At 47.8% G+C, this 23,557-nt stretch overlaps 1 protein-coding gene across 1 annotated transcript in view; it reads right to left on the bottom strand.

Annotated features, from left to right (window-relative positions):
• The window catches only part of zbtb16b (zinc finger and BTB domain containing 16b), a 57,273-nt gene extending 39,931 nt beyond the window's left edge, over positions 1–17,342 (bottom strand). Inside the window, 3 exon segments of the mRNA XM_048265840.1 lie at positions 13,404–13,440; positions 13,443–14,680; positions 17,252–17,342. Coding sequence (XP_048121797.1) covers positions 13,404–13,440; positions 13,443–14,592 — 1,187 coding nt within the window. The 5' untranslated portion in view covers positions 14,593–14,680; positions 17,252–17,342.
• Positions 17,343–23,557: the final 6,215 nt, after the last annotated feature.

Here is a 23,557-nt window from a genome sequence, read left to right as displayed (position 1 = left end):
CTGCCAGATAAAAGCAGCAACATGAAGACGGCTGTACTCTGTCAGATTACACTCCAGCGAGCAATGGCCACACACACACACACACACACACACACACACTCAGTACCTAAAAAGATCAGCATGCAACCATCGCACACAATCCCATCAGCACTGGAGGAACCCATCCTGAATGAGCTCCCACGGGTAGTAAGAACAGAACACAGCCGGAACAGAACCAGCGCACAGCCAGCACACAGCCGGAGCACAGCAAGAACAGGGCCAGCACACAGCCGGAACAAGGCCAGCACACAGGGCCAGCACACAGCCGGACCAGGGCCAGCACACAGTCGGACCAGGGCCAGTGCACAGCCAGCACACAGCCGGAAAAGCGCCAACGTACAGCCGGAACAGGGCCAGCGCACACACAGCTAACAGCCGGAACACAGCCAGCACAGAGCCGGATTAAAGCCAGCACACAGCCGGCTCAGAGCTGGAACAGAGCTGAAGCACAGAGCCAGAACACATCCGGAATGCTGCCAGAACAGAGCCAGCACATAGTCAACACACAGCCAGAACACAACCAGAATGTAGCCGGAGTCCAGCCGGAGCCAGGGTGTTGTGGGAGCAGACGTGGCGGAGAAGAGAGGAGAGGAGGAGAGGAGAGGAGAGGAGAGGAGGAGAGGAGAAGAGAGGAGAGGAGAGGGAGAGGAGGAGGAGAGGAGGAGAGGAGAGGAGAGGAGTGGTGGGGCAGAGTGGAGGCATGTTAAATGATAACAGACGTCTGTGTTTCAGAGTGTCGCCTTTCAGAAGCGCTGCGCTATGACCAAACAGCGGCTCAGAAAAGCTCCGTCAGGATTTCGCCTCTCTACGGTACCGATCGAGCATCTCTGGTCACTAAACGCCACATTACAACACTGCTCCTCAAATATTTATATGACCGGCCACCCATAAACATGCACAGACCCCCCCACCCCGCCTCCCTTCTAATCACATGCATTAAGGCCTCCACCCTCTCAGCTCCAACACCCCAATACACACACACAGTGTTCTGGTGTCTAGACCCTCACTGTCCACTGTTGCTTTCAAATATTTCTTTAATAAAAACGTATCAAATACTCCTGAAATATCCCTAGCAGAACCAACACTTGTGTCTGAATTCTCAAGCACATATATCGATGACTGGGTCTGTCTATCTATCTATCTGCCTGCCTGTCTCTCTCTCATACTCACACACACACACACAGTCTGGCTCCTTCTATCTCTTTTTTACCCTCCTTCCATTATTTCTGTCATCTTTCTCTCTTCTTCCATCCTTCGTTCATCTTCTTTCTCTCGCTTAGCCTGCTTTGCTCTCTCAGTTTTTCTCTCAACACAACACTCATCCGCACGCCCTAGTCTCCCCCCTCTCCCTCCATCTCTCTCTCTCTCTCTCTCTCACTCACTCCATCCATCCGTCTGCCTGCATCTCTCTCTCTGTCTCTAGCAGCCATCGCCTTCATATGCATTCTGCACACACACTCACACACACGCTGCAGGCTCGTGATGTGCATTTCTGAGCAGGGAGACAGGGGGACGGCCCTCACCTCTCTCTTCCCCCTCTCTTTCTCTTTCCCCTTTCTCTCTCTCTCTCTCTCTCTCTCCTCTTCCCCCTCTCTCTGTCTCTCGCATTCTCCCCTTCTCTCCTCACTCTCTCTCTCCCCTCTCCTTCTCTCTGTCTCTTTCTCCTCTGCCTTCTCTCTCTCTCTCTCTCTCCTTCTCCCTCTTTCCCCCTCTCTCTCTGTTACAGAGACGTTAATAATTACACAAGATGGATGGCAGAGGAGGGTTTGTCCCTCCCGGCAGGCCGCTAACGTTAACGCTAACACTAACCTCTGTCCCCCCCCCCCACCAATGATCGCCGAAACACCCAAACACACACACCTGCCTAACACCCATCACTCTCCGCACTGACAGCCATAATAATAACATCAGCACTGCGAGCCCACACACACACCTCGTGACATTATGGCTGTCTCAAAACACACACAGAAATACACATCGCTGGCCCCGATATTTGACACGTGGTAAACACAGGACTGCGTGTGTGTGTGTGTTGGGTAAGACTGCTGACCCGGAGGGAGACGGGGGGGCATGGGGTGAAGGGGAAGACTTGCGATGATCCAAACACTTTCCAGAATGCCAGGCATCTGCTCCGTCATCCTAGACCCCCCACCCCCCAGACCAGAGCCTCCCACACACACACACACACACAGCATACAAAAATAGCCAGGCTGGATGAGATACAGACCTACGGAAACACACCACAGGAAGAGAACAAGAGAAGAGTCAGGGTGAGAGGGGGGGGATAGAGAGAGAGGGAGGGAGGGGGGAGAGAGAGAGAGAGAGAGAGAGAGAGAGAGAGAGAGAGAGAGAGAGAGAGAGAGAGAGAGAGAGAGAGAGAGAGAGAGAGAGAAAGAGAGAAAGAGAGAGAGAAAGAGAGAAAGAAAAGAAAAAAAGAGAGAGAAAGAGAGACCTGTTGAGTGACACTTTTAATTCCAACAGGTAAACACAGAGAAGGGAATGTGTATGTGTGAATGTGCGCACACACATTTTTGGGGACTCATAATCTTTCAGACATTAAACACACCCAGCCCACTAACTCGGCTGGACTCTCGACAAACACACACCCAGATGCACCCAAAATATCTGAAAACATCATAGAAAACTTCATGCCACCTGTGATAGCCTCACAAGTACATGCCAAACACACACACACACACACACACACACACACACAGCGTCTGGCCACGTCCCAGGCAGCGTGTGCAGACAAGCAGCCGACGTGCACAGCATACACACCATGCTGCGTCGCATCAGCCATGGGTTTGACTGCACTGCTTCACACAAACACACACACATTTAAATGGCAGGTCCCGTCCATATGATAAAGCGGAGAGACGTCGGAGAGAGACAGGGGGAGAAGCGTGTTTCTCTAACGCCCCCCCCCCCCCTCCCTCCTGCCGACCGCCGTGATTAATGACCGGGAGAGCCGGAGCTGTTTGAACCTCTCCACCGCGACAGGCGGCGAACCACACCAGACACACATCGCTCTGCTCCGAACCGCTCCGCACCGGACCTGTGGGGATGGAACACTGCAGCTACCGCGCACACTACCAATGAGGGAGGTCATCAGACAGAGAGCAAACACACACACACACACACAGGTGGGGGCAGTTCTACACTCATTGACATCCGCCGATACTGGCATTCTGTGTCAAACAGATTTTATGAACACAGACACACACACACACACACACTCACATATTTATATCTATCCCATGTCCCTGGTGTGTGTGCAGTGTGCAGTGTGCAGGCAAGCTGTCTGGTTGGGTTCTGTTGAGTTCCATGGGCCACGAGGCAGCGCACAGCTACAGTGAATTTGGGGACACGTCTCAAACCTCCTCACTCAGTCTCTGCTCCGACGCACTTCCTGACCGGAATACCAATGCTCAACCTCCGGGAGCCTCGCTCTGCACTGCTCCACGCACGCACACGCCGCACACACACACACACACACACACACACGCACGCACGCGCGCACACACAAACAGAGGGGGGGAGAGAGAGAGAGAGAGAGCGAGAGAGAGAGACGAGGGCTCGTTCACATTAGGATCCCCTTTATCACCGCCATGTGTTGGTGCTCAAAGACCCCTCCCTCTGACACACACACACACACACACACACACAGGCTTAAAAAGGACCAATTTCCAATTTCAGAGTGAGGAAGGCTACCCAAAGCTCTCCTCCTCCTCTTCAGACCTTTAGCCCAGCCGTCGACCCCTGTCCATCCATCCATCCACACACACACACACACACACACACAGCTCCCTGTCTGCCCCTCTCCACCCTCAGCCCTTCTCCGTCAGTCTAAGAGGCACTAATGTCAGCCAGCATCTTTCATAGACACACACACACACACACACTCACACTGTCTCTGCCCTCTCTCCAGACAAATCCCAAAATGTCAGCTGTGAATGTGCCGTGCGGGCGGGCAGGGAGCGTGGCGGCGTGTGTCAGCGCTGAGCAGAGGAGGTGGGAGGGATTTGGGAGACGGAGCGTCTCATGTGCCCCGTAAAGCAGCGCTCAGGAGGGGGTGTGTCCGCACGACTGTCCGTCCCAACGTCCGTACGGAGGGGACGCATTCCGCACCACTGTCTGTCTGTCCCAAAATCCCCACAGTCTGACTGTCTGTCTGTCTGTCTCAATGTGCTCACAGGGGGACACATCCGCACAACTGTCTGTCCACCGTCCTGACGGAAGGGGGACACATCCTGCACCTCTTTTCCCAAATGCAGGAGAGCAGCAGTCCCAGCTGTGTTTAATCCATCAGCAAGATCAGAGTTTTACCTGCCCCTCTTAACCACCTGTTATTTCTCACCTGTCAAAACCACTACCTGTGGCGTTTCTGTGCACATATGAAAGGAACGCTCTCGAAACATTCAAAGAAATGTCATTCATTCAAAGAAATGTCACTCATCCGACCAAAAAGAAAATGACTAGAAGGTGAAAATGAGATTAGAGATAAAGCCATTAAAAGTCAGAGTGCTCGCCGTGTGTGTATACAATATGTTGAGAAGGTGCTGAGAGCGTTGCTATGTTAGCTTTCACACGTCAGTTTTTTTTTCAGCGTGTGCCAAACGCCGTGGGTCGGAGGAGCTGCGCCACACCAGGACCGCGTTAGGGCCAGGCGCCGGCCACACTCAGAAGGTTTTGGGGGCCCCGCTGGGTGCCCCTGCCCTGCGCGCCCCAATAACAGCAGTGTACTTCCCTACATGCCCTCATTCTATCAGCAACCAACACTTCAAGTCTGATGGCGGTAGGGCACAAGGAGGGAGAAATATTCAGATAAAAAGAAAAAAATACACACACACACACACACACACACTCAGATTTGAGATGCGTTTGGATAACTAAGGGGAATCCTTTTTAAAACATTACAAATATTCTGTATTTATTTCTTTCCTTCTTCCCATTTCCTCTAAAAGAGTTAAGACAGCAGCAGTGTAGTATCTGCTGCTGGGGAGGAAGGGGGGCTGTTGGGAGTGAATCTCCAGAGACTCATTTCTTCAGGGCTACCTTATCTCAAACCACGCTGCCAGGACAACCCAGTTCCTCATTGTGCTGTTGACTGACGTGTGGGTCCCTGGCTCCATGCGCACTGGATCAAATCCTCCACTGGGTTCAAAACGAAATCAAACAAAGAAACGAAACCCCTAAATCTGCCCCCAGCGGTACAACGGCATATTCTCCTTTAATGTAATTTAGGAAATGTTCCGTTCTGTTTGATCAAGACACAAAGTCACTTAGCACAAACGTAAGACGACACTATTTAATTTGTGTTCGTGTTTGTGTTTTAACCCATCTCAGTTTCGCATTGCGTATCTTATGAAAATTAGTAACCTAATTAAACAAGCACTCGATCTTCCACGCGTTACTTATTCTCTCAAGCCCGTTTATCAGCTCCGCTCGTCTGTCAACACCGCTGGCGCTTGTTCGACCAAAATGGCAATTGAAACCTTATCCCTCGGAAAGACGCGCATTCCTCACTCCATAATAAACAATGGAAGCAAACAGTTTTACGCAACTGATCGACGGTCGTATAAATAAAAATTTAACCAAATCGTAAAGGCACACAATAGCCCTCAGATCCATCAACAAACAATGCCAGAATTAAAACATTAAAAAGGAAGTTTCTCTAAGCACTTTGGCAATGTGGTCGTCCACAGACCAACATCATTAGCAAAGAACCAAAATTAGCCAGGAACGTCTGAATGGCTTCCTGATGTGTTTGGGTTGATGTGCATTATGTAAAAGTCTTTAAGATTTGTGGAACCATCTGAGCCAATCTATGAGCAGAAAGAAACAAGTCACTCTTTCCAGACAGCTACATTGGAGTAGTCATTCAGAAAAAGAAGGCAAACCAGCCCAGATGACATTCAAGTTTCCTTAGGTTTTAAAATACCAATAGCACAACTACACTACCAAAAGATCCCAACTACACAAATATGAAACACACACACACACACACACACACAAAGGAGACCCGGGGCTGAATGTTAAACTGGGTTACAGAGTGAGAGAGCAGAACAAAAAGCATACTCAAGAGGTCAAAGGGCAAAAGCTTGACCTGACCCTGGAGAGTTGACCTGGCAGGCACTGATAAAGCCTGAAAGCATCCTGTGTGCGGCAGATACAGGGTCGGAGCGGGGGAGGGGAGCGCTCAGGGGAGACTTTGGGTCCTGACCAACTGGATTCCACAGGAGCTTTAGACAATGGGGTTTGGGAGGGCTGGCTGGGGTGGACATGATTATACGGTGGGTGTGCAGGGGGGGGGGGCGGCCTAGGAGTCCTAACCACCTAACTTTACCCACCAGAACACTACCCCCACAACTCGGCCCTCAACTTTCAACTTTCTCCTGGCACAGCTTGCTGCCTGTTAGCCATTACTGCCCGTGTCCTCCTCACCAGGGCCAGCTAGAAGCACTGCACACACACTGGTCAGTGACGAGTGTGTGTGCGCTTTATACAATTTTACTGGTCAGACTTGTTCGTCTGAGTGCATGTTAGTGCACGGTCACTCCGGCTGTGTGTGAGTGGACAAATGCCCCCGGCTTGAGAGCTTTGTTGCCACCCCGGGGGCAGTAGAATGGTGCAGGCGGAACAAAAGGCCACTCCTCTTCAGGGAAAACACAGAGAGCAGGACAAAAGAGAGGTCAGGGCCGGAGAGAAGGGGGTGATAGAGAGAGAGAGAGAGAGAGAGAGAGAAAGAAAGAGAGAAAGAGGGAGAGAGAGAGAGGAGCAGAGGTGGAAGGCCACAGGGCTGTGAGACCACACCTCTCTCTTCAGCCAGTTGCTGATTGACCAGAAGGCCATGAAACATAACCTACAGTAAAGGGACTACTGCCCAGCTACACACACACACATTTTTTAAATACAGCATTACCACTCAAGCACAAACAAACACACTCACAATATTGCATAAACAAATACACACACACACACACACGTTCCCACCACACACAGTAATGTACATAATAAGAAAAATAAATGACACTAAAAACTCACACAAGTTGTTTTTGTTGAAAAGTTGTTTTTTTGTTCTGATGATGTGTTTGTTGTTGGTGTACTCCTCGTTGGTGTAATTCATATGAAATGTGGATTTCGATGATTACATTCTTAGACGTAAACAAATAAAGAGTGTGTAAATATGGGTAAATATCTCCCAGGGCCCATGCCGCTCCGCCTCCAGACCACACTGCTCCCACCACAGTTCGCATGCAGCAACAACAGGCTGCCCTCACTGTACCAGAGTACCAGAACAACACACTGGACAAGACAAGTGTGTGTGTGCGCGTGTGTGTGAGTGTGTGTGTGTGTGAGAGAGAGGGGGCCGTTTACGACGGGTTTATTACCCTCACTGGCTCCATGCTAACGGTCTGTGCAGCACTTCAGAGGGTGCCTGGTGTGTGTGTGTGTGTGTGTGTGTGACAGGTAGAGTTGTAGTGTGCTAGACACACACACACACACACACACACACACACACACACACACACACACACATACAAACACACGTGTCTCACACACAGCCCTTTACAGCACCTACTTTATGTGCTCTTCCTTCTGATATCACTCACTGCACTTCCTCCCTGTACACACACACACACACACACACACACACACACACTCGCACTCCTTCCAGTCATTTCTCTTCCTCTCTCTCTCTCTCTCTGTGTCACTCTCTCTCTTGGTAACACACACAGGGCCTCTAATTAGCTCTTTTGTTAGCCTCTGAATAGTGTGTGTGTGTGTGTGTGTGTGTGTGTGTGTGTGTGTGTGTGTGTGTGTGTGTGGCTGGAGTGCTCGGGGATCTCAGTACTTCCAGGGATTCCTCAGCAGCTCGCACAAACACCTCCCACAATGCTTTGCAGCGTGCCGGGGCGGCATCTGCGGCTCCTTGGACTGGAGGAGGGAGTGCATCAGCCCAGGACTAAATATGTACAGACAGCCCTGCACACACACACACACACAGTGAGACTGCCACACACATAAACACACTACACACAGAAAACCAGACAGCTACACACCGCCAGACACACATGCAACTAGACACACACACACACACACACACACACACACACACACACATGCATGCTCACACACACAAACACACACAGAGGCACACACACACAGAGGCAAACACACACACAGGCACACACACACTCACTCACTCACATTTCCCTGAATTGCTTCAGGCACACACAGCTGAATCCTCACTTTACCTTTTCCTCAAGCGTGACTTTACAAATGTACAGTCTGAAAAAAGCTCTGTCTGCCGCCATCCTCTGCAGCAGCTCCAGCCGCGTGACGCTGCTGCTGTTAGATACCGCCGCTAAACACTGCCACCGCTAGACGCCGCTAAACACTGCCACCGCTAAACACTGCCACTGCTAGACGCCGCTAAACACTGCCACCGCTAGACGCCGCTAAACACTGCCACCGCTAGACGCCGCTAAACACTGCCGCCACTAAACACTGCTGCTTTGTTAGACTCCTCGTTACAAATACACACACACCTGGCTGAAGCCTGTGCTTTTCACCCAGAAGGACCCCCACTGTTTGGAACCCCTGTGTGTGTGTGTGTGTGTGTGTGTGTGTGTGTGTGTGTGTGTGTGTGTGTGTGTGTGTGTGTGTGTAACCCTGTGCATGGTGGATTTGTGCAGCCAATACACCTGTACACGTGGAGAGTGTGAAGAGAGTACCCGGATTCCTGGAAGAGTGTGTGTGTCTGTGGGGTTTGCAGGTACTGTTACACCTGTAGGTAATTTTAGCACACACTGGCACCTGCCTCTCTCTCTGTCTCTATCTGAGCAGAGACGCCTTTACCATGGTCTCACGATGTGTATAGGGGTGAGAGTGCATGCGGGGCGCAAGGCGCGCGCGCGTCGTATGCGGCGCGGCGCGCGCGGCGCGGCGCATGCGCGCAAGGCAAGGCAAGGCGCTTGGCGCGGCGTGTCCATGCATACGCATTTATGTCTGTGGTGGTGACCTCTGCTTTCTCTCAGCTCCAACTAGTCCTTCCCTCTCTGACCACAGCCATGCAGTCAGGCCCAGGAGGAGGGGGGGGGGGTTTCGTAACCTGCTTCAGCTCGCGCAACCACCAAACAACAGCGCAGCAATGCATGTTGGTTAATGCTGAACTCCATGACAGCCTGCAGTGGAGTGTGGAGGAGAGGGAGAGAGGTGTGTGTGTGTGGACATGCAGAGAGAAAGGAGAAGTTGCAGCTCTGGCTTGCTCAATGCCTCTGGCCTCATTGAAGCGGTTTGCATAAGAGCTCAGACTTCCGGCCACAGACTCTGTGCTATGCATTCACAGAAACATCAGCACTGGCCAACAGCCCTCAAGGCTAACGCCGTCCAGCGCTGGTTAGCACTGACTAGTACACACTAGCCCGGTCCTCGATAACACACACACACACACACACACACACAGGAGAACTTCTACATGATGAACGCAACAGAGATACCAAATCAAGCATACAGCAGGGATTCGCTGCTCTCTAGGAATGTGAGTGTGAGCGTGTGTGTGTGTGTGTGTGTGTGTGTGTGTGTGTGTGTGTGTGAGAGTGAATGTGTCTGAGCAGAAACGTGTGGAGCAGAGGAGCCAGCCAATAATCATTATGTTAATAATTACAGTACTCACACACAGCCGGCCCCCGAGACCCCCATCCTGTAGTCAATAACCTGAGCAGTCTCCATCACAGGGACCCCCCCCCCCCCCCACCCACACACACACACACTCCGGTTCTCCTGCCCACCTACGCTGACGTCTGCCTAGGCAACCCCTGCCCCAGCTGCCTCTCCACTGACCGGAAAAGCCCTCCGCCTGGCACACGCTAACGAGCTCATGCCGACTAGCGCTCAGGCTCCTGTTACACTCTCAAACGTCTGGAGAAGGAGAACTGGAGTCAAACACGGCCGTGTACAGGAAGGAGAACTGGTATAAACATGGCCGTCTACAGGAAGGAGAACTAAGGTCAAACATGGCCATCTACAGGAAGGAGAACTCATATAAACATGGCCGTCTACAGGAACGAGAACTAGGGTCAAACATGGCCGTCTACAGGAAGGAGAACTAGGGTCAAACAAGACCGTCTACAGGAAGGAGAGCTGAAGTCGAACATGGGTATCTGGAGAAGCAGAACCGGACTAAAACATGTGTGGAATGCATGCGTGTGTGTGTGTGTGTGTGTGTATGTGTGTGTGTGAGAGAGAAAGTTTGAGCATGATTGTGTAAGTGTGACTGAAAGTGAATAAAGGTGTGACTGCAAAACGGAGTGTGTGAGAGAAAGAAAGAAAGAAAGAAAGAAAGAAAGAAAGAAAGAAGGACAGAAAGAGAGAGAAAGAGAGAGTGTGTGTGTGTGTGGTGTTTGTGGACAGTGTTATTTTTAAGCTGGCAGAATCAGATAGCACACAAGGTCCTCAGACAGGACACACAGGTTGTAGTTATTCGCTTCAAACTGCGCGCAGGAACAAACTGGTGTGTGTGTGTGTGTGTGTGTGTGTGTGTGTATGGGGGTATCAGGTGTGCTATGGTTCACGTAACGTTTTTCAGACTTTATCTGTCTCTGACAGAAGTGTAGGGTCCATTATCCGCCAATCTGCACCGCACACACACTCTGAGCCGCTGGGGTTATCAGTTCTTTCTGATATGCAGAGATAAGAAACAGCCTCCCGTTTTAAGTGTCAACGCTCCAGTGTGCGTGTGTGCGCGTGTGTGTACATATATGTGCATGGTTTGTGCGCACCATGCAACCTTCACTCCATCCAGAAATGACACAGATGTTAGAAGCGTGGTAGGCGTCACACACACACACACACACACACACACACAGGAAGGGAAAGCTAGGCTAAGAGCAGTGCGTGGCTTTGGCAGAGAGCCAGTCAATGTGCTCGAGACGGCCTCAGTGTTTATGATGGCAAAACAGATATGATAGGGTCACACTGAGCCCCATAAATCACACTGCTACAGCAGCACAAAACACACGCACGCACACACACACACACACACACACACACACACACGCGGTTACATTCCTCATCCACACGCACACTTCAATAGCCCGCTACAACACAAAACGTGAAAATAAACACCACTCATTGCAACACATTGCATACACACATTAAAATACTCCAAAGAACACAAACACTCACATACCCCTAAAACACATTAAAATAGCCCTCATTACACACCAAAACAGAAAAAATCCTCTCTAACATTAACCTGACCAACATTTACATCAGAAAAAAACACTGTATAATTCAATCTTCGATAAGTGTTTTTCTAGACATGAACGCGGTTAGAAGAACACACTTTTATCTTGGTTCAGCATGTACATCTACACCATGATCACAAAACACTGACATTTTTGCCTGTGCACGCACACACACACGCACACACACACCCACACGCACGCACGGACACAAAAACACACACACACACACACACACTTCCTTAAAGAAATCACATGCGTCTGTCTGCGCGCATGTCTTCATTTCAAACATGCTGTCGCATCGGCTTGCAAACATTTGATTTAGCCATACTGGAAGAACAAACAAGTTGCTTTGTTTACAGAAATCCCTCCGCCATAAATCTCAATGAGATATCAATATGTCTGTGTGTGTGTGTGTGTGTGTGTGTTAAAGGAAGAGAGATTGCAGTGGGGGAAGATCCATATTCCAGCCAGCTCAACACCGCTCTGTCAGTAAAGCCAGGAACTAAATATACACAGGAAATAGTTATTTACTAATGAATCCATTCAAACACAGACACATTCAACACTTGCATGTGCCCCTGGGCCCGCCCGCCCGCCCGCCCGCATACACACACACACACCCACACACACACACTCTGATCAGACAGAGCTGTGACGTCTGGTAGCAATTATGCTCATTTAGGCTGACCTGTTGGCTACCAAATAATCTTCAAATGACGGCTATTTTTTGCACACGGGCAGACCGCCCTGCACATGACTAGATTGACTTGTTAAATGCGAGACACTCTAAAAAATGTTTCAATTGCAAATCTGGGCTGCAATTGAAAAACACAAGCATACAAGTCTGTCATCTAATTGTACAGGCAGCTGCTTTTAATCGAGGAACAGAATCTCATGACCTACATTGGATTTCTCCCCCCCTTATCTCGCCTTAAGATTTCACACAAATACACATCTCTCAAACAATGTGCCAGAATGCCTATGAAATTGAATTATGGCTGCTTAAGCGCTGTGCGTCTGTGGGCATCATCAGAACGAATGGGAAAAATGCTCTGTGTCACCAGTTACATGGTGAGATATGGAGGCGCACACAAAGGCGGCTTCTCAAGCCCTGTGTGCCCATGGGCTACTAACAGCATTAACTTTAATGTGGAGATATTCTTAAAATCCGCACCCATTTCTCATTGTGCACATATTGAAGCGGAGTCCTGTTTTACTGTGAATATATAGTCTGTGTTTAACCAGCGGGCTCAGAAGGTGCCCCTGTTGGCGCTTAATGACTGCGAATGTGGCCGTCTGCGCGTGAAACCTGCGGCCCCCAGTTAGAATCCTGCACGGGGCCCCCTGCCCCCTCCCCACTCACCCACCCGGCCCCTGCTGCACAGCCACAGAGAGACCCTCACCTGAGGTAGGTACAAAGGTGAACAGCACAGGAGGGGGCGAAGAGTTCAAGGCCTGCGTTAACTCTAAAGAAAATACCCCTGCCCCCATCCACCCACACACACACACATGACGCACACACCCCCAACAGGGCATGCCTACAGCAGATCATTCTGACAGGGGTCTCCCTGCAGGCCCAGGGTCACAGCGCAGGGGTCAGCGGCCTGCTCCACTCAGCGGCCATCATTTCCTGCCCGGGAAGCCTGGTCTGTGCACCATGCAAATAAGGCTTTCCTTGTGTGAGAAGAGGAGAGGTGAGGATGAAAGGATCAGAGAGGAGAAGAGAGAAGAGGAGGACAGAGGAGAGGAGAAAAGAGAAGAGGAGGACAGGAGAGGAGAGGAGAGAAGGAGAGAAAAGGAGGCCCAGTGGAGCACCTCCAGCGCCACAGTGGAGGAGTTAAGCTGAATCCAATTAGGCCGCCCTCAGGGCTCGCCCCACACCACATCTGGCCAGCATCAGCCAGCCCACAGCACCAAAAACACCCCAGAGTGTGTGTGTGTGTGTGTGTGTGTGTGTGTGTGTGTGTGTGTGTGTGTGTGTTGGGACCTACCTATGTGTGTGTGTGTGTGTGTGTGTGTGTGTGTGTGTGTTGTGTGTGTGTGTGTTGGGACCTACCTATGTGTGTGTGTGTGTGTGTGTGTGTGTGTTTGTGTGTGTGTGTTGGGACCTACCTATGCTGCTCGACGGCCTCGCTGTCGGGGAGCTCGACCCACAGATGTCGCAGCGGTCGATGTGCGCCTGGCTCTCCTGCTTGACGGCGGCAGTGTAGTCGCCCAGCTTGCTGAAGAACTCGCGCTGCATGAAGCTCTGCTGCAGCAGGCTGCCGTAGGCGCCCAGCTCCATGGACATGGCCAGAGAAGGGGACATGGGCATCGCCGACGCCACCGAGGCCGGCATGCCACCGTGGTTGGCGGGCAGGGCGGAGTAGAGCGAGGCCAGGTGCCGCTCGGCCAGCCCCGCCATGGTGGTCAGCCCGGCCGGGCCCACGTCCATCTGGACGTCGGGCCCGCCGTCGTCGCGCGGGACGTGCAGCTCACGGGCGCTGGTGATGACGCTGCTGCGGGTCGGAGTGCCCGGGCCGTCCTGACCGCGGTTTCCGTCGGCGCCGTTTCCGTTTCCGTCGCCGTTGCTGGAGGAGCCGCCCTCGTGCCCGTAGGCCTCGTCCACCTGCATCAGCTCAGTCTTGACGCGCTCCATGGGCGCCGGCGCCAGCGACTGGCCCAGGCTCATCAGACTGTCCACCGCTGCCTTGGTGGGGCTCAGGGTGGGGTGACCGTGGGGGGAGGAGCCGGTGGTGGGTGGACGCGGGTCCCCCACGGCGGACAGCGCCAGGCGATGGCGTGCGCCCAGAGGGAAGCCACCCTCGGGCGTGGAATGTTTCTTGGAGATGAGTGTGCTCTTGAGGTGGCGCCCTCGGCGCTCCTCCTCCTCCTCCGTGCCGTTGTCCGTGAGGGTCATCTCGGAGTCGTGCTCCTCGGACGACTGGATGGTCTCCAGGATCTTCAGGCACTGCTCCTCGATGTACTCGATCTCCAGGATCTCGGCGGCGTACAGCAGGTCGTCTAGGTCCTCCAGCTTGGCTTGTAGTGTGGCAGTGTAGGCGTAGTCCAGGATCTGCTGGAAGGTCTTTGGGGAGAGAAAGTCTAGCGTGTAGTGCTGACTGCTGCGGTGGAACAGGATCTCAAACATCTTGCTGGTGCAGGCCAGCACGGTCCGGTGAGCGTGGAACTCCTGGCTGTCCACCATGATGACCACGTCGCAGAGCGTGCCCGACAGGCGCATCTGGTTGGCCTTGTGCAGCAGCGCCGTGGGGTGGCTGGGGTTCTGTAGGTGGATCGTGCCCATCTTACTCAAATCCATAACGGCCGAGCACTCCAGCCCAACTCATCAGGATCCACTGTATTCCGGGGGCTCGCTCGCGCTTCCTGTAAATGAGACAACGTCCAGTCTGGGAACAGAAGAAAGAGGAAGAGCAGGGTCAGCCTCTCACCTCTGAACTACCGCTGTGGCCAGCTGAGGCCAGACCACCAGGGTTAAGGCCCCATAATCAGTCATTACACAGCTAAATCTAATTTCTCTCCGTTAAGACAGACCTAGAACTGGCACTCAGGCAGTAATGTGTGTTAATCGGTAACACGTTAAGTACACACTCTGAGGCAAAATGACAATTTCTGTTGGGGACAAACAATAACCACGGGCTGGGAGTATATCACCTGAAAATCAGAGTGTTTGAGCAAGTGAGCGAGTGAGTGTTTAAGTGAGTGAGTGTGTGTGTGTGAGTGAGTGAGCACCTCTGTGCAGCTAACACCACATTAACTGAGCCATCTCGTAGAGCTGTGTTGTGTTGTGTTGTGCTGTGCTGTGCGGCTGCACTCTGCTCTGTGCTGTGGCCTGTTCCGACAGGGCTACATATTCCACTTGTTTAGTGCTTAATGCATTTCTCATCACTGATTCCCTAAAATGCAGGGATACGTTCCGCGGACTCATGCCTGTGCCATTTCCAAACACCCCTGGCAGCATTAAAAGCATTTGATGCTTTCCAGCACCGATATAATGTGTGTCTTATCGTCAAAATAAGACCTACTGGAATAACTAGAAGTTTGCCTACATTATCACATTATCTTGTCAACTGCTGATTTGTAAACTAAATAACTTTGACTATATGGCAGGACTAAACGTGATTTGTGCACTTGTAAATGAATTACACAAAGTGTGAACACTCCCTCAAATATCAAATGCAATGACAATAATTTGTTTAAATACAATATAAATACCATTAAATCATATCATTCACAAGACACACAGTAGACAAAATACACAAAGAGAAAATAATATTTTATGGAACCTATAGACTATTATGCAATTCATTACAATGAAATATGGTAAATTACAGAACCTCAGAATATTTTCTAAAAATCACAAGAAACATGATAGGAAATAGAAAATATAACTTAAGCCAGTATATGGTTATACTGTTGAGATACAGATTTGTATTAATAATAGGCTATGCACAACAGTATAATGCTACCGCAATACAATGTTTAACTCGCCTAATAAATCTCGAAATAACAAACATGCACCTACAGAGTAACTAGGCTTACTTAATTGTACATTTTACAAATTACCTAATTTAATTTTATGGTAATTCCTAAAAAACAATAAAATACTTTTTGTGCTCATGTAGAAATGTAAACACAAAGTGATGCAGTTGTTAAAATAGTAAATATAACAAAAAGACCGAGGCAAAGATCTAATGAAAATATCCACACGTTAAAAAAAACTTGAACAGATTCAAATACGGAATTGCCTTATACAGACACGCAGTATAAATATATATATTTCTGTTCACAATATTTAGACTGATATTTTTATTTAGATCAATAGAAGCAGTCTTTCAACTGTCCACGTGTGAGACATTATCGCGCTGCACTATGAGCTCGCGTCTAAACTGGAGGACAGAAACGTTGCTGCGTCTAGACGCTCGGTACCATTTACAACCACAAAATTGGAAAATATCACACAAATCCTGATCGACTGAGCCTTTCTGTGCAGTAAGGTTACCCTCTCTCTCCCCTCGTCTGTAAGCAGTCTGGCAGAAGCCGTGCGACCCGACGCCTACATCATGGTATCATGAGCGCCTATAACCAATTACCCTGCTCTGGCTCCCCTCGCCAAGCGCTCTGATGATGATATTATTAAATCACAAATCAAGAGCGTCCACAAGTCATTTTTTCAACTGAAAGGCTCGGTCACAAAAGTTATCAGGAAACCGTGAGAGGTTTTAGGTGGGATGTTTACAGCTTTAGCCTGGGCTCACAGCCTAGCTTTCATCTGTCTATGCGACCAGGATGTTTGATTGGCCGATATATTTTCATAATATGTATATTTCATTAGGGGTTGACAAGGTCAGATGCATGACGAATAGGGTGGGTTAGGATTGAGCACTGACTGCTACAGAGGATCGTCGCCACTTCTGCATCACCAAATACGTGCTCCGGTTTACAACGTCAAATTCCCCACGACTCCAGACATCCTCGCGACTTTAAGGAAAACCTGTAGGAGCCTACGGTCGTTTTTAGAAAGAAAATGGGCTCGCCGACACCTCGAAATACTTTATATGAGACGCAACAGTCCTTAGTGCACGCCGCGACGCACGATTCCCCAGCGTCCAAACGACCAGACAGGATTCTCACTACTTCACGGTTGACCAAGTTAATTTACTTTTGCCTACAAGCGAGGGCTTCTATCAAATGTAGTCTACTCATAGGCTACTCTGACAGCCGTACATACTATACTAATAAATAAACATCCCCCTCCTGCCCTCCTAGATAGCCAGTTAACACAAAAAGGTAACAAGACAGTAGACAGTTTGTAGCGAACGGTCAGAAGAATTCGCTGTATTTCAAAGCAACACATTGTCTGGATGTCTCCCACTGTAAATGCGAACAAACGCGCATGACATGTAAGAGTGACATTTGCGCACATCAACATCAATAATCCGGAGTTATTTTGAACTTACCTGGGGTTGCCCTTATTTCATGTAGTGCTGTTATGACGGCATTCGCATTGTTAGGTACTGTAGTTTACAATGCCCGCTCCTCGCGCACTAAACCAGGACTCCGTGCGGGTTAGCAAATCATTACCGCGGTGACGTCAGGCCATTGACTCACTCTCTTCGCTCCCGCTCATTGAGAGCGAAAGGGAGACATCTATGGGGCTGTTTCTGTGCTCCTAGCAGATTAATTGTTTTGGAAACGAGCAGGTTAATTAATGTACGACTGCCAGGGAAACTCTCAAACGTGCAGGTCATTGCGCGCAATCTTATAAAAACGTGCTTAATGCAACCGATGAGCTCAGCAAAACTTTTAAAATGGGCCATTTCCCGAGTTGCCAACATATACTCAGAATCCATTAAACAACCATCACCAAGATTACATCACTTTGCTCTTATACGGTTGCGTTTTATTTTGGCAAACTGGCATATATCTGTAAATTAGACAAAACGCTTTCCTATTGATTGTGGCATGCAGCTGAGACTAATTATAAAGTAGCCTCATTCACACATACAAATGTAACATGATTGAATTTAAGAACTATGATGTTTAAAATGGAACCAGTGTGTAGCACGGGGTGGATAGGCTACTTATAATTTAATTTTGTGCTGAACGATGTGCGAAAATCCTCATAGTACCTGAATGTGCTTGTGACCTCACGTGGCCCAGTGCACCGACCGCCTGTCTACCGGGCTCTGGCCGCAGCAGCCATATTCTTTTATGACCGGATGTCAACTTTGGGCGTTAAAGTTGTGTTTCCCGCGATAAACAACTACCAAGTGCGTTTTTCTGTGTGCGCTTTTCACCGGGCGCCGTTGCCGTGTGTCAGAGACTACCTAACCACAAAGCCAACGTGTGACAAATGGAATATTTCAAACGGCCGAGCAGCCGTGGTCACTCTAAGCTGTTTGTTTTCGCTTGCATTTTCAGGTGTGCTTTGCAGATAAGACCTCTAAAGTTTATGATCTCAACCACAGCAGACAACTCAAATAGCCCAGCGCTCCAAAGTCTGAATTGGAGTCTAGCAGGGCCATCTCGGTGATGCATCTAGCCATTGTTTCTGCACCAAAACTCCAAATAGACACCAAAGCAACATTTGCCGCTGACTGTGGTCTGCTCTGGACACTAGTTCACATTTCCCAGGCTGTATATAAATGGGCATTAAATGCAAGTGGAAATAGAATAACATCATCATAAATCTAGCAATTCTTCTGGGACAAAATCTGCATGGTCCACCAATAAGAACGCACATTTACATGATCTAATTTAGTTATATTAGCCTGTTGAATTCTTATCCATTTCAGAATTTTTATATCACATATCTGAATAACTCTGTTGTTCATTCCTAGCCATTTAAATGTTACTGTGGCCCTTCACTCCTACTTTTCCTTAAACTCCCCCAAATATTCCCTGACAAATACTACTGTCCCTTCTGTAAAACTACCCCCAAACATTTTTGGTCCCATTGTATTAGTGGGCTTTGAAAGGTTGACTACCCTTAAAAAGGCTTATCTGTGTCAGCAGCGGAGCGCTAGAGAATGAGCGCCAGCCCTAAAGCTGCTCCCTGCTGGAGCAGGTCAGAGGAAAGGGGCAAAGGGACATTCGGATGAACTTTTTTTTCACTACTTGACATGCCGATTGTACTGCACAAAACAGAGGCCCACTAACAGAGGCTGAGCTATTCAACGCCGCCAACAACAGAAGCTGGACAGGGAAGCTTTGAAGTTGCAGAGTGACCGGGAGGAGGGAAAAAAAATGTGGAAATGTGTTGTGGTAAAGGGGGTGAATGAAAGAATAAAAATACTTTTGCCTGTTGCAGAAGCATGCCTGAAGTTGCACAGGGCACTTCATCTCCACATTGATTTTAAGCTTGCTTCAAAGGTTTGTTATGGTTACGGTTTCGTCAGCCTCTTATTTCAGGCATATTAGTGTTTGCAACAAAAATCCATATCAATTAGTGTCATGCAATACACTTTGTTTTTTACATCTGTCAAGCTTGCACACAGCTTACAAACATTCTTACACACAGACACACACACAACAGTAAGCACCAGAGGACAAAACTACAGATTGAGACCCCCGTCTTTGAAGACACTGGAGTGACATTCCTCTGGATGTGGGCGCAGATCAATAGGCGAGGCTCCCGAGTGAGAGAGGAGAGGAGCTCCCTGCTCCCCACTCCTCCTGAGCTGAGCTCCAGAGCCCTCCTTTCTATCTCGCCCCTCTCCCTCTCCCCACACACACACACACACACACACACACACCCAGCTGCTCTCGCACAGGCACAATCCCAAATTCTTTCCGGCCATTGTTCACCTTTGTGGGGGTGTGCGTGGAGGGGGGGGGGGGGGCAGGACCCCTCAGCCTCTGCACTGTTTAACCAGTGGAGCGGTCACAAACAACAGAGTAATCATATTACAGTGTCCCTGGGAAAGAAGTGGCCACTATCCACAGGGAATCTTCACTAATCCCACAGAAAGGCACTGTGTATGTGTGTGTGTGTGTGTGTGCGTATGTGTGTGTGTGTGTGTGTGTGCTTTTCATCTCATGTCCCTTGTAGAGAGGGTCTGAGGGTGGTGAATCCTGTAAGCATTGAAGGATGTAGGATCCATTCAGTCTGTGCCGCCGTGCCAAGAGAGCGGATTAATATAGGCTCCTCTGAGGACTAATTAGAGTTTATGAATACAGCACACACACTATTTGTTAAACTTCTGAACGGGGACCTGACCAGGTGCCATTGACGCTGAAGAGATAAATAGATATTTAATTGTTGGGGTGTTTGAGGGCGAGGACACTAAAACAGTAAATGTCATGACTATCACCCAAGTTCTATGTGTGCAAAGTGGATGAAAATGCTTAAACAGCTTTTAAACTAATGAGTAGGCCTAGTGTGTGTTTACAGTTTTTCTCAGTTGCTTTGGCGCATTTCTCAGATCAGAGAAATCAAAACGACCAAAGCGACTGAGAGAAACTGTAAAAAGAAATTACAGTTTTTCTCAGTCGCTTTGGTGCTTTTTTCAGATCAGAATGAAAATTCTCATAACTATTAGTTCAACCTCCACAACATTTAGTCATTTGTGCACATCATAGTAGCAATTTCTCCTTCCTCTGAACAAATTGCAAATGCTTTTGAACATGTATCAGTTGCTTTCATACAATTCTCTGCTGTTTTTTAACATTATCATTTGCTTATGTCATGTCAGTCAAAATTAACTATACTTACGGATGCTGAATAGTCGTTCCTAATACAGTTTTTCTCAGTCGCTTTGGTGCTTTTCTCACATCACTATTAACATTTGCACAGCAGTTAGTGCAATTCTCAAAACAATTAGTGCAAACTGCAAAACCTAGTGGATGACCTGCAAAAAAGCCGTCACTTGCTCAAAATGAATAGTCCATTCCTCAAAAGCAGGTATTCATGTCAATGAAACTGTCAGTGTCATCAAAATTAGAAGTCTTGACACCATCGTTTATGAACAAGATAGTCAAATGGCTGTCATGTTTTCATTATGACAGTTTCTCCAGTGTTTTCCAATGCAAAAAGGTCAGAACTTCGGTGACACTACCTGAACATGCTCAAGACAGCACTATACAGCACTTGCACAGCCATTTGAAAAACTACAGTAAAGTTACATTGCTGTAGTTAGGTGAGAAGTGAGTACAAGACACTGAATAATGCATATTTTTTCTAAAGCATTCTAAAAGCATTGTGACAGAATTTGGATAACTAGTTCAACAATTTTGTATGTAATGACTCAAGCAATGAAATGAAGACTATCAGTTTTATTTGGAACGACTATTCAGCATTCATAAGTATAGTTCATTTTGACTGACATGACATAAGCAAATGATAATGTTAAAAAACAGCAGAGAATTGTATGAAAGCAACTGATACATGTCCAAAAGTATTTGCAATTTGTTCAGAGGAAGGAGAAATTGCTACTATGATGTGCACAAATTACTAAATGTTGTGGAGGTTGAACTAATAGTTTTGAGAATTTTCATTCTGATCTGAAAAAAGCACCAAAGCGACTGAGAAAAACTGTAAAACTAATAGTCTTCATTTCATTGCTTGAGTCATTACATACAAAATTGTTGAACTAGTTATCAAATTCTGTCACAATGCTGTAGAATTGCAAAGAGCGTACAGTAAAAATGTACGTATTCAGTGTCTTGTACTCACTTACTCCCCTTATGTGTAACTTTACTGTAGTTTTCAAATGGCTGTGCAAGTGCTGTATAGTGCTGTCTTGAGCATGTTCAGGTAGTGTCACTGAGTTCTGACCTTTTTTTGCATTGGAAAACACTGAGAGAACTGTCATAATGAAAACATGACAAAGCCATTTGACTATCTTGTTCATAAACGATGGTGTCAAGACTTCTCATTTTGATGACACTGACAGTTTCATTGACATAAATATTTGCTTTTGAGGAATGGACTATCCATTTTGAGCAAGTGACGTGCTTTTGCAGGTCATCCACTAGGTTTTGCAGTTTGCATTAATTGATTTGAAAAAACTGCTGTGCAAATGTTAATAGTGATGTGAGAAAAGCACCAAAGCGACTGAGAAAAACTGTAATGGCTAATGTCATGTTGGTCAAAATACTGGTTCCCTGCTGAATAGTCCTACCCCATAAAACAAATTGGCCTTCATTGCTTGTGTCATTACATGCAAATGTGTTGAACTAGCTGTCATAGTCTGATATAGCATATATAAATATATGTGACCTGACAGACAGGAACGTCAGGAGGTATAGAATGATGTACAGTGGTGCACAGCTCTGACCAAGGGGTATTTTACTGTATATCGGTCATTTTTCATCTGCACTATGCTGTATAAGCCTTTGTTTTCTTTATACTGTCACAATGTCTGTCAACAAAAAAAACAAAACTTTGAAACATATCCACTGTCTTGCAATCAACCCCCTCCACACACAATAATGTGCCACTTTGTAGTTTTGAAATTGAAAATAGTGCTGCCTTGCACATTTGTTCATTAGAAAATACCTACAGAGTAAACTGTCATATTGACAACAAGACAAAACAGTTTCATTATCTTGACATAAACATAAACAATGGCGTCAGGACATGTCATTTTGATTGCACTGACAGTTTCATTAGTGTAAATATTTGCTTTCGAGGCATAATCTAATTGTTTTTGAGAAATGCACCAACTGTTATGCAAATGTAAAAGATGATTCGAGAAATGCACCAAAGCGACTGGGAAAAACTGTAAAAGCAACGGATATGAGTATGGCCTAAAAGCAACATTAAAGCAACAATTCTAAAGATGATTATTCATTGTGATCTAATGACCTGAAAAGGCTTCTTAGAATGTACACTAATGGCAGCATTTCCTGCACCAGCTGATGGTGCAAGCCTGGACTTCAAGGCCGTAATCATAATATACTGTACTTTGACAGGGACACAACCCCTCCAATATTCAACAAGGCACAAATTGCCCCCACCCCCCAATATCAAAACATAAATTGTTATGAAACAGTATAGTATCATTCATTCACTGTTGTCCGAAATAATGATATGCTAAAGTGTTAAATAACAGAGAAAGGGAATGCAGAGGTGAGATGATCTTAATTACAGAGAATTGGACAACACTGGCTTGCCTTGCGCAATAATCCTCTCTGAACCATCACTTACTGTATGTGGAAGTCACCATGAGTCACCATGCAATATCAATTGAAACATAGATATACAGATTAGCCATTATTTCCACAAAATGTTGCACTGCCTTCTCTCTCTACCCTTCATAGAGATGCAGTCTAAAGAGAGAGAGAGAGGGGTGGGGGGTGATGATGCCAATTGGGCAGGGATTGAAGATAACATGGGGGGAGCCAATAAAAGCAGCAAAAACGGACTTATCCAGAAAGTGTCATAGCTTAGTCTAGGGCGTAGTTACTTTGGTTTGAATATTGTTTATGATTGCATTGAACTATGGTTAAAATAGCCACACAAAGGCATATTCAGAAAGCAGACCAGACATGCAAATGTTTCACAACCAAGTTTTTGAATATTTGCTAAACTTAGGCCACAATGTCTGGACTTTTTCTATAATGCAGTTTTATGTCCATATGATTGTAATTTGTTAACCCTCAAAGGCATAAGAAGGGCACATGGAGGGGGCTCACCTCATGTGTTCATGAATTTGTATGCTACATACAGTATATTGAATGGTGTGAACTGATTTCACCCGCCATGCACTCGCTGCAGGGTTCAATAATATTCAAATGATCATTCAATTCAAAGTGCAACC

Source organism: Alosa alosa, chromosome 16 (assembly GCF_017589495.1).
Source record: "Alosa alosa isolate M-15738 ecotype Scorff River chromosome 16, AALO_Geno_1.1, whole genome shotgun sequence".
In the NCBI taxonomy this organism is placed as follows: Eukaryota; Metazoa; Chordata; class Actinopteri; order Clupeiformes; family Clupeidae; genus Alosa; species Alosa alosa.
The sequence above is the reverse complement of the archived record's forward strand: the minus strand, read 5'-3'. Positions and strand labels throughout refer to the sequence as shown.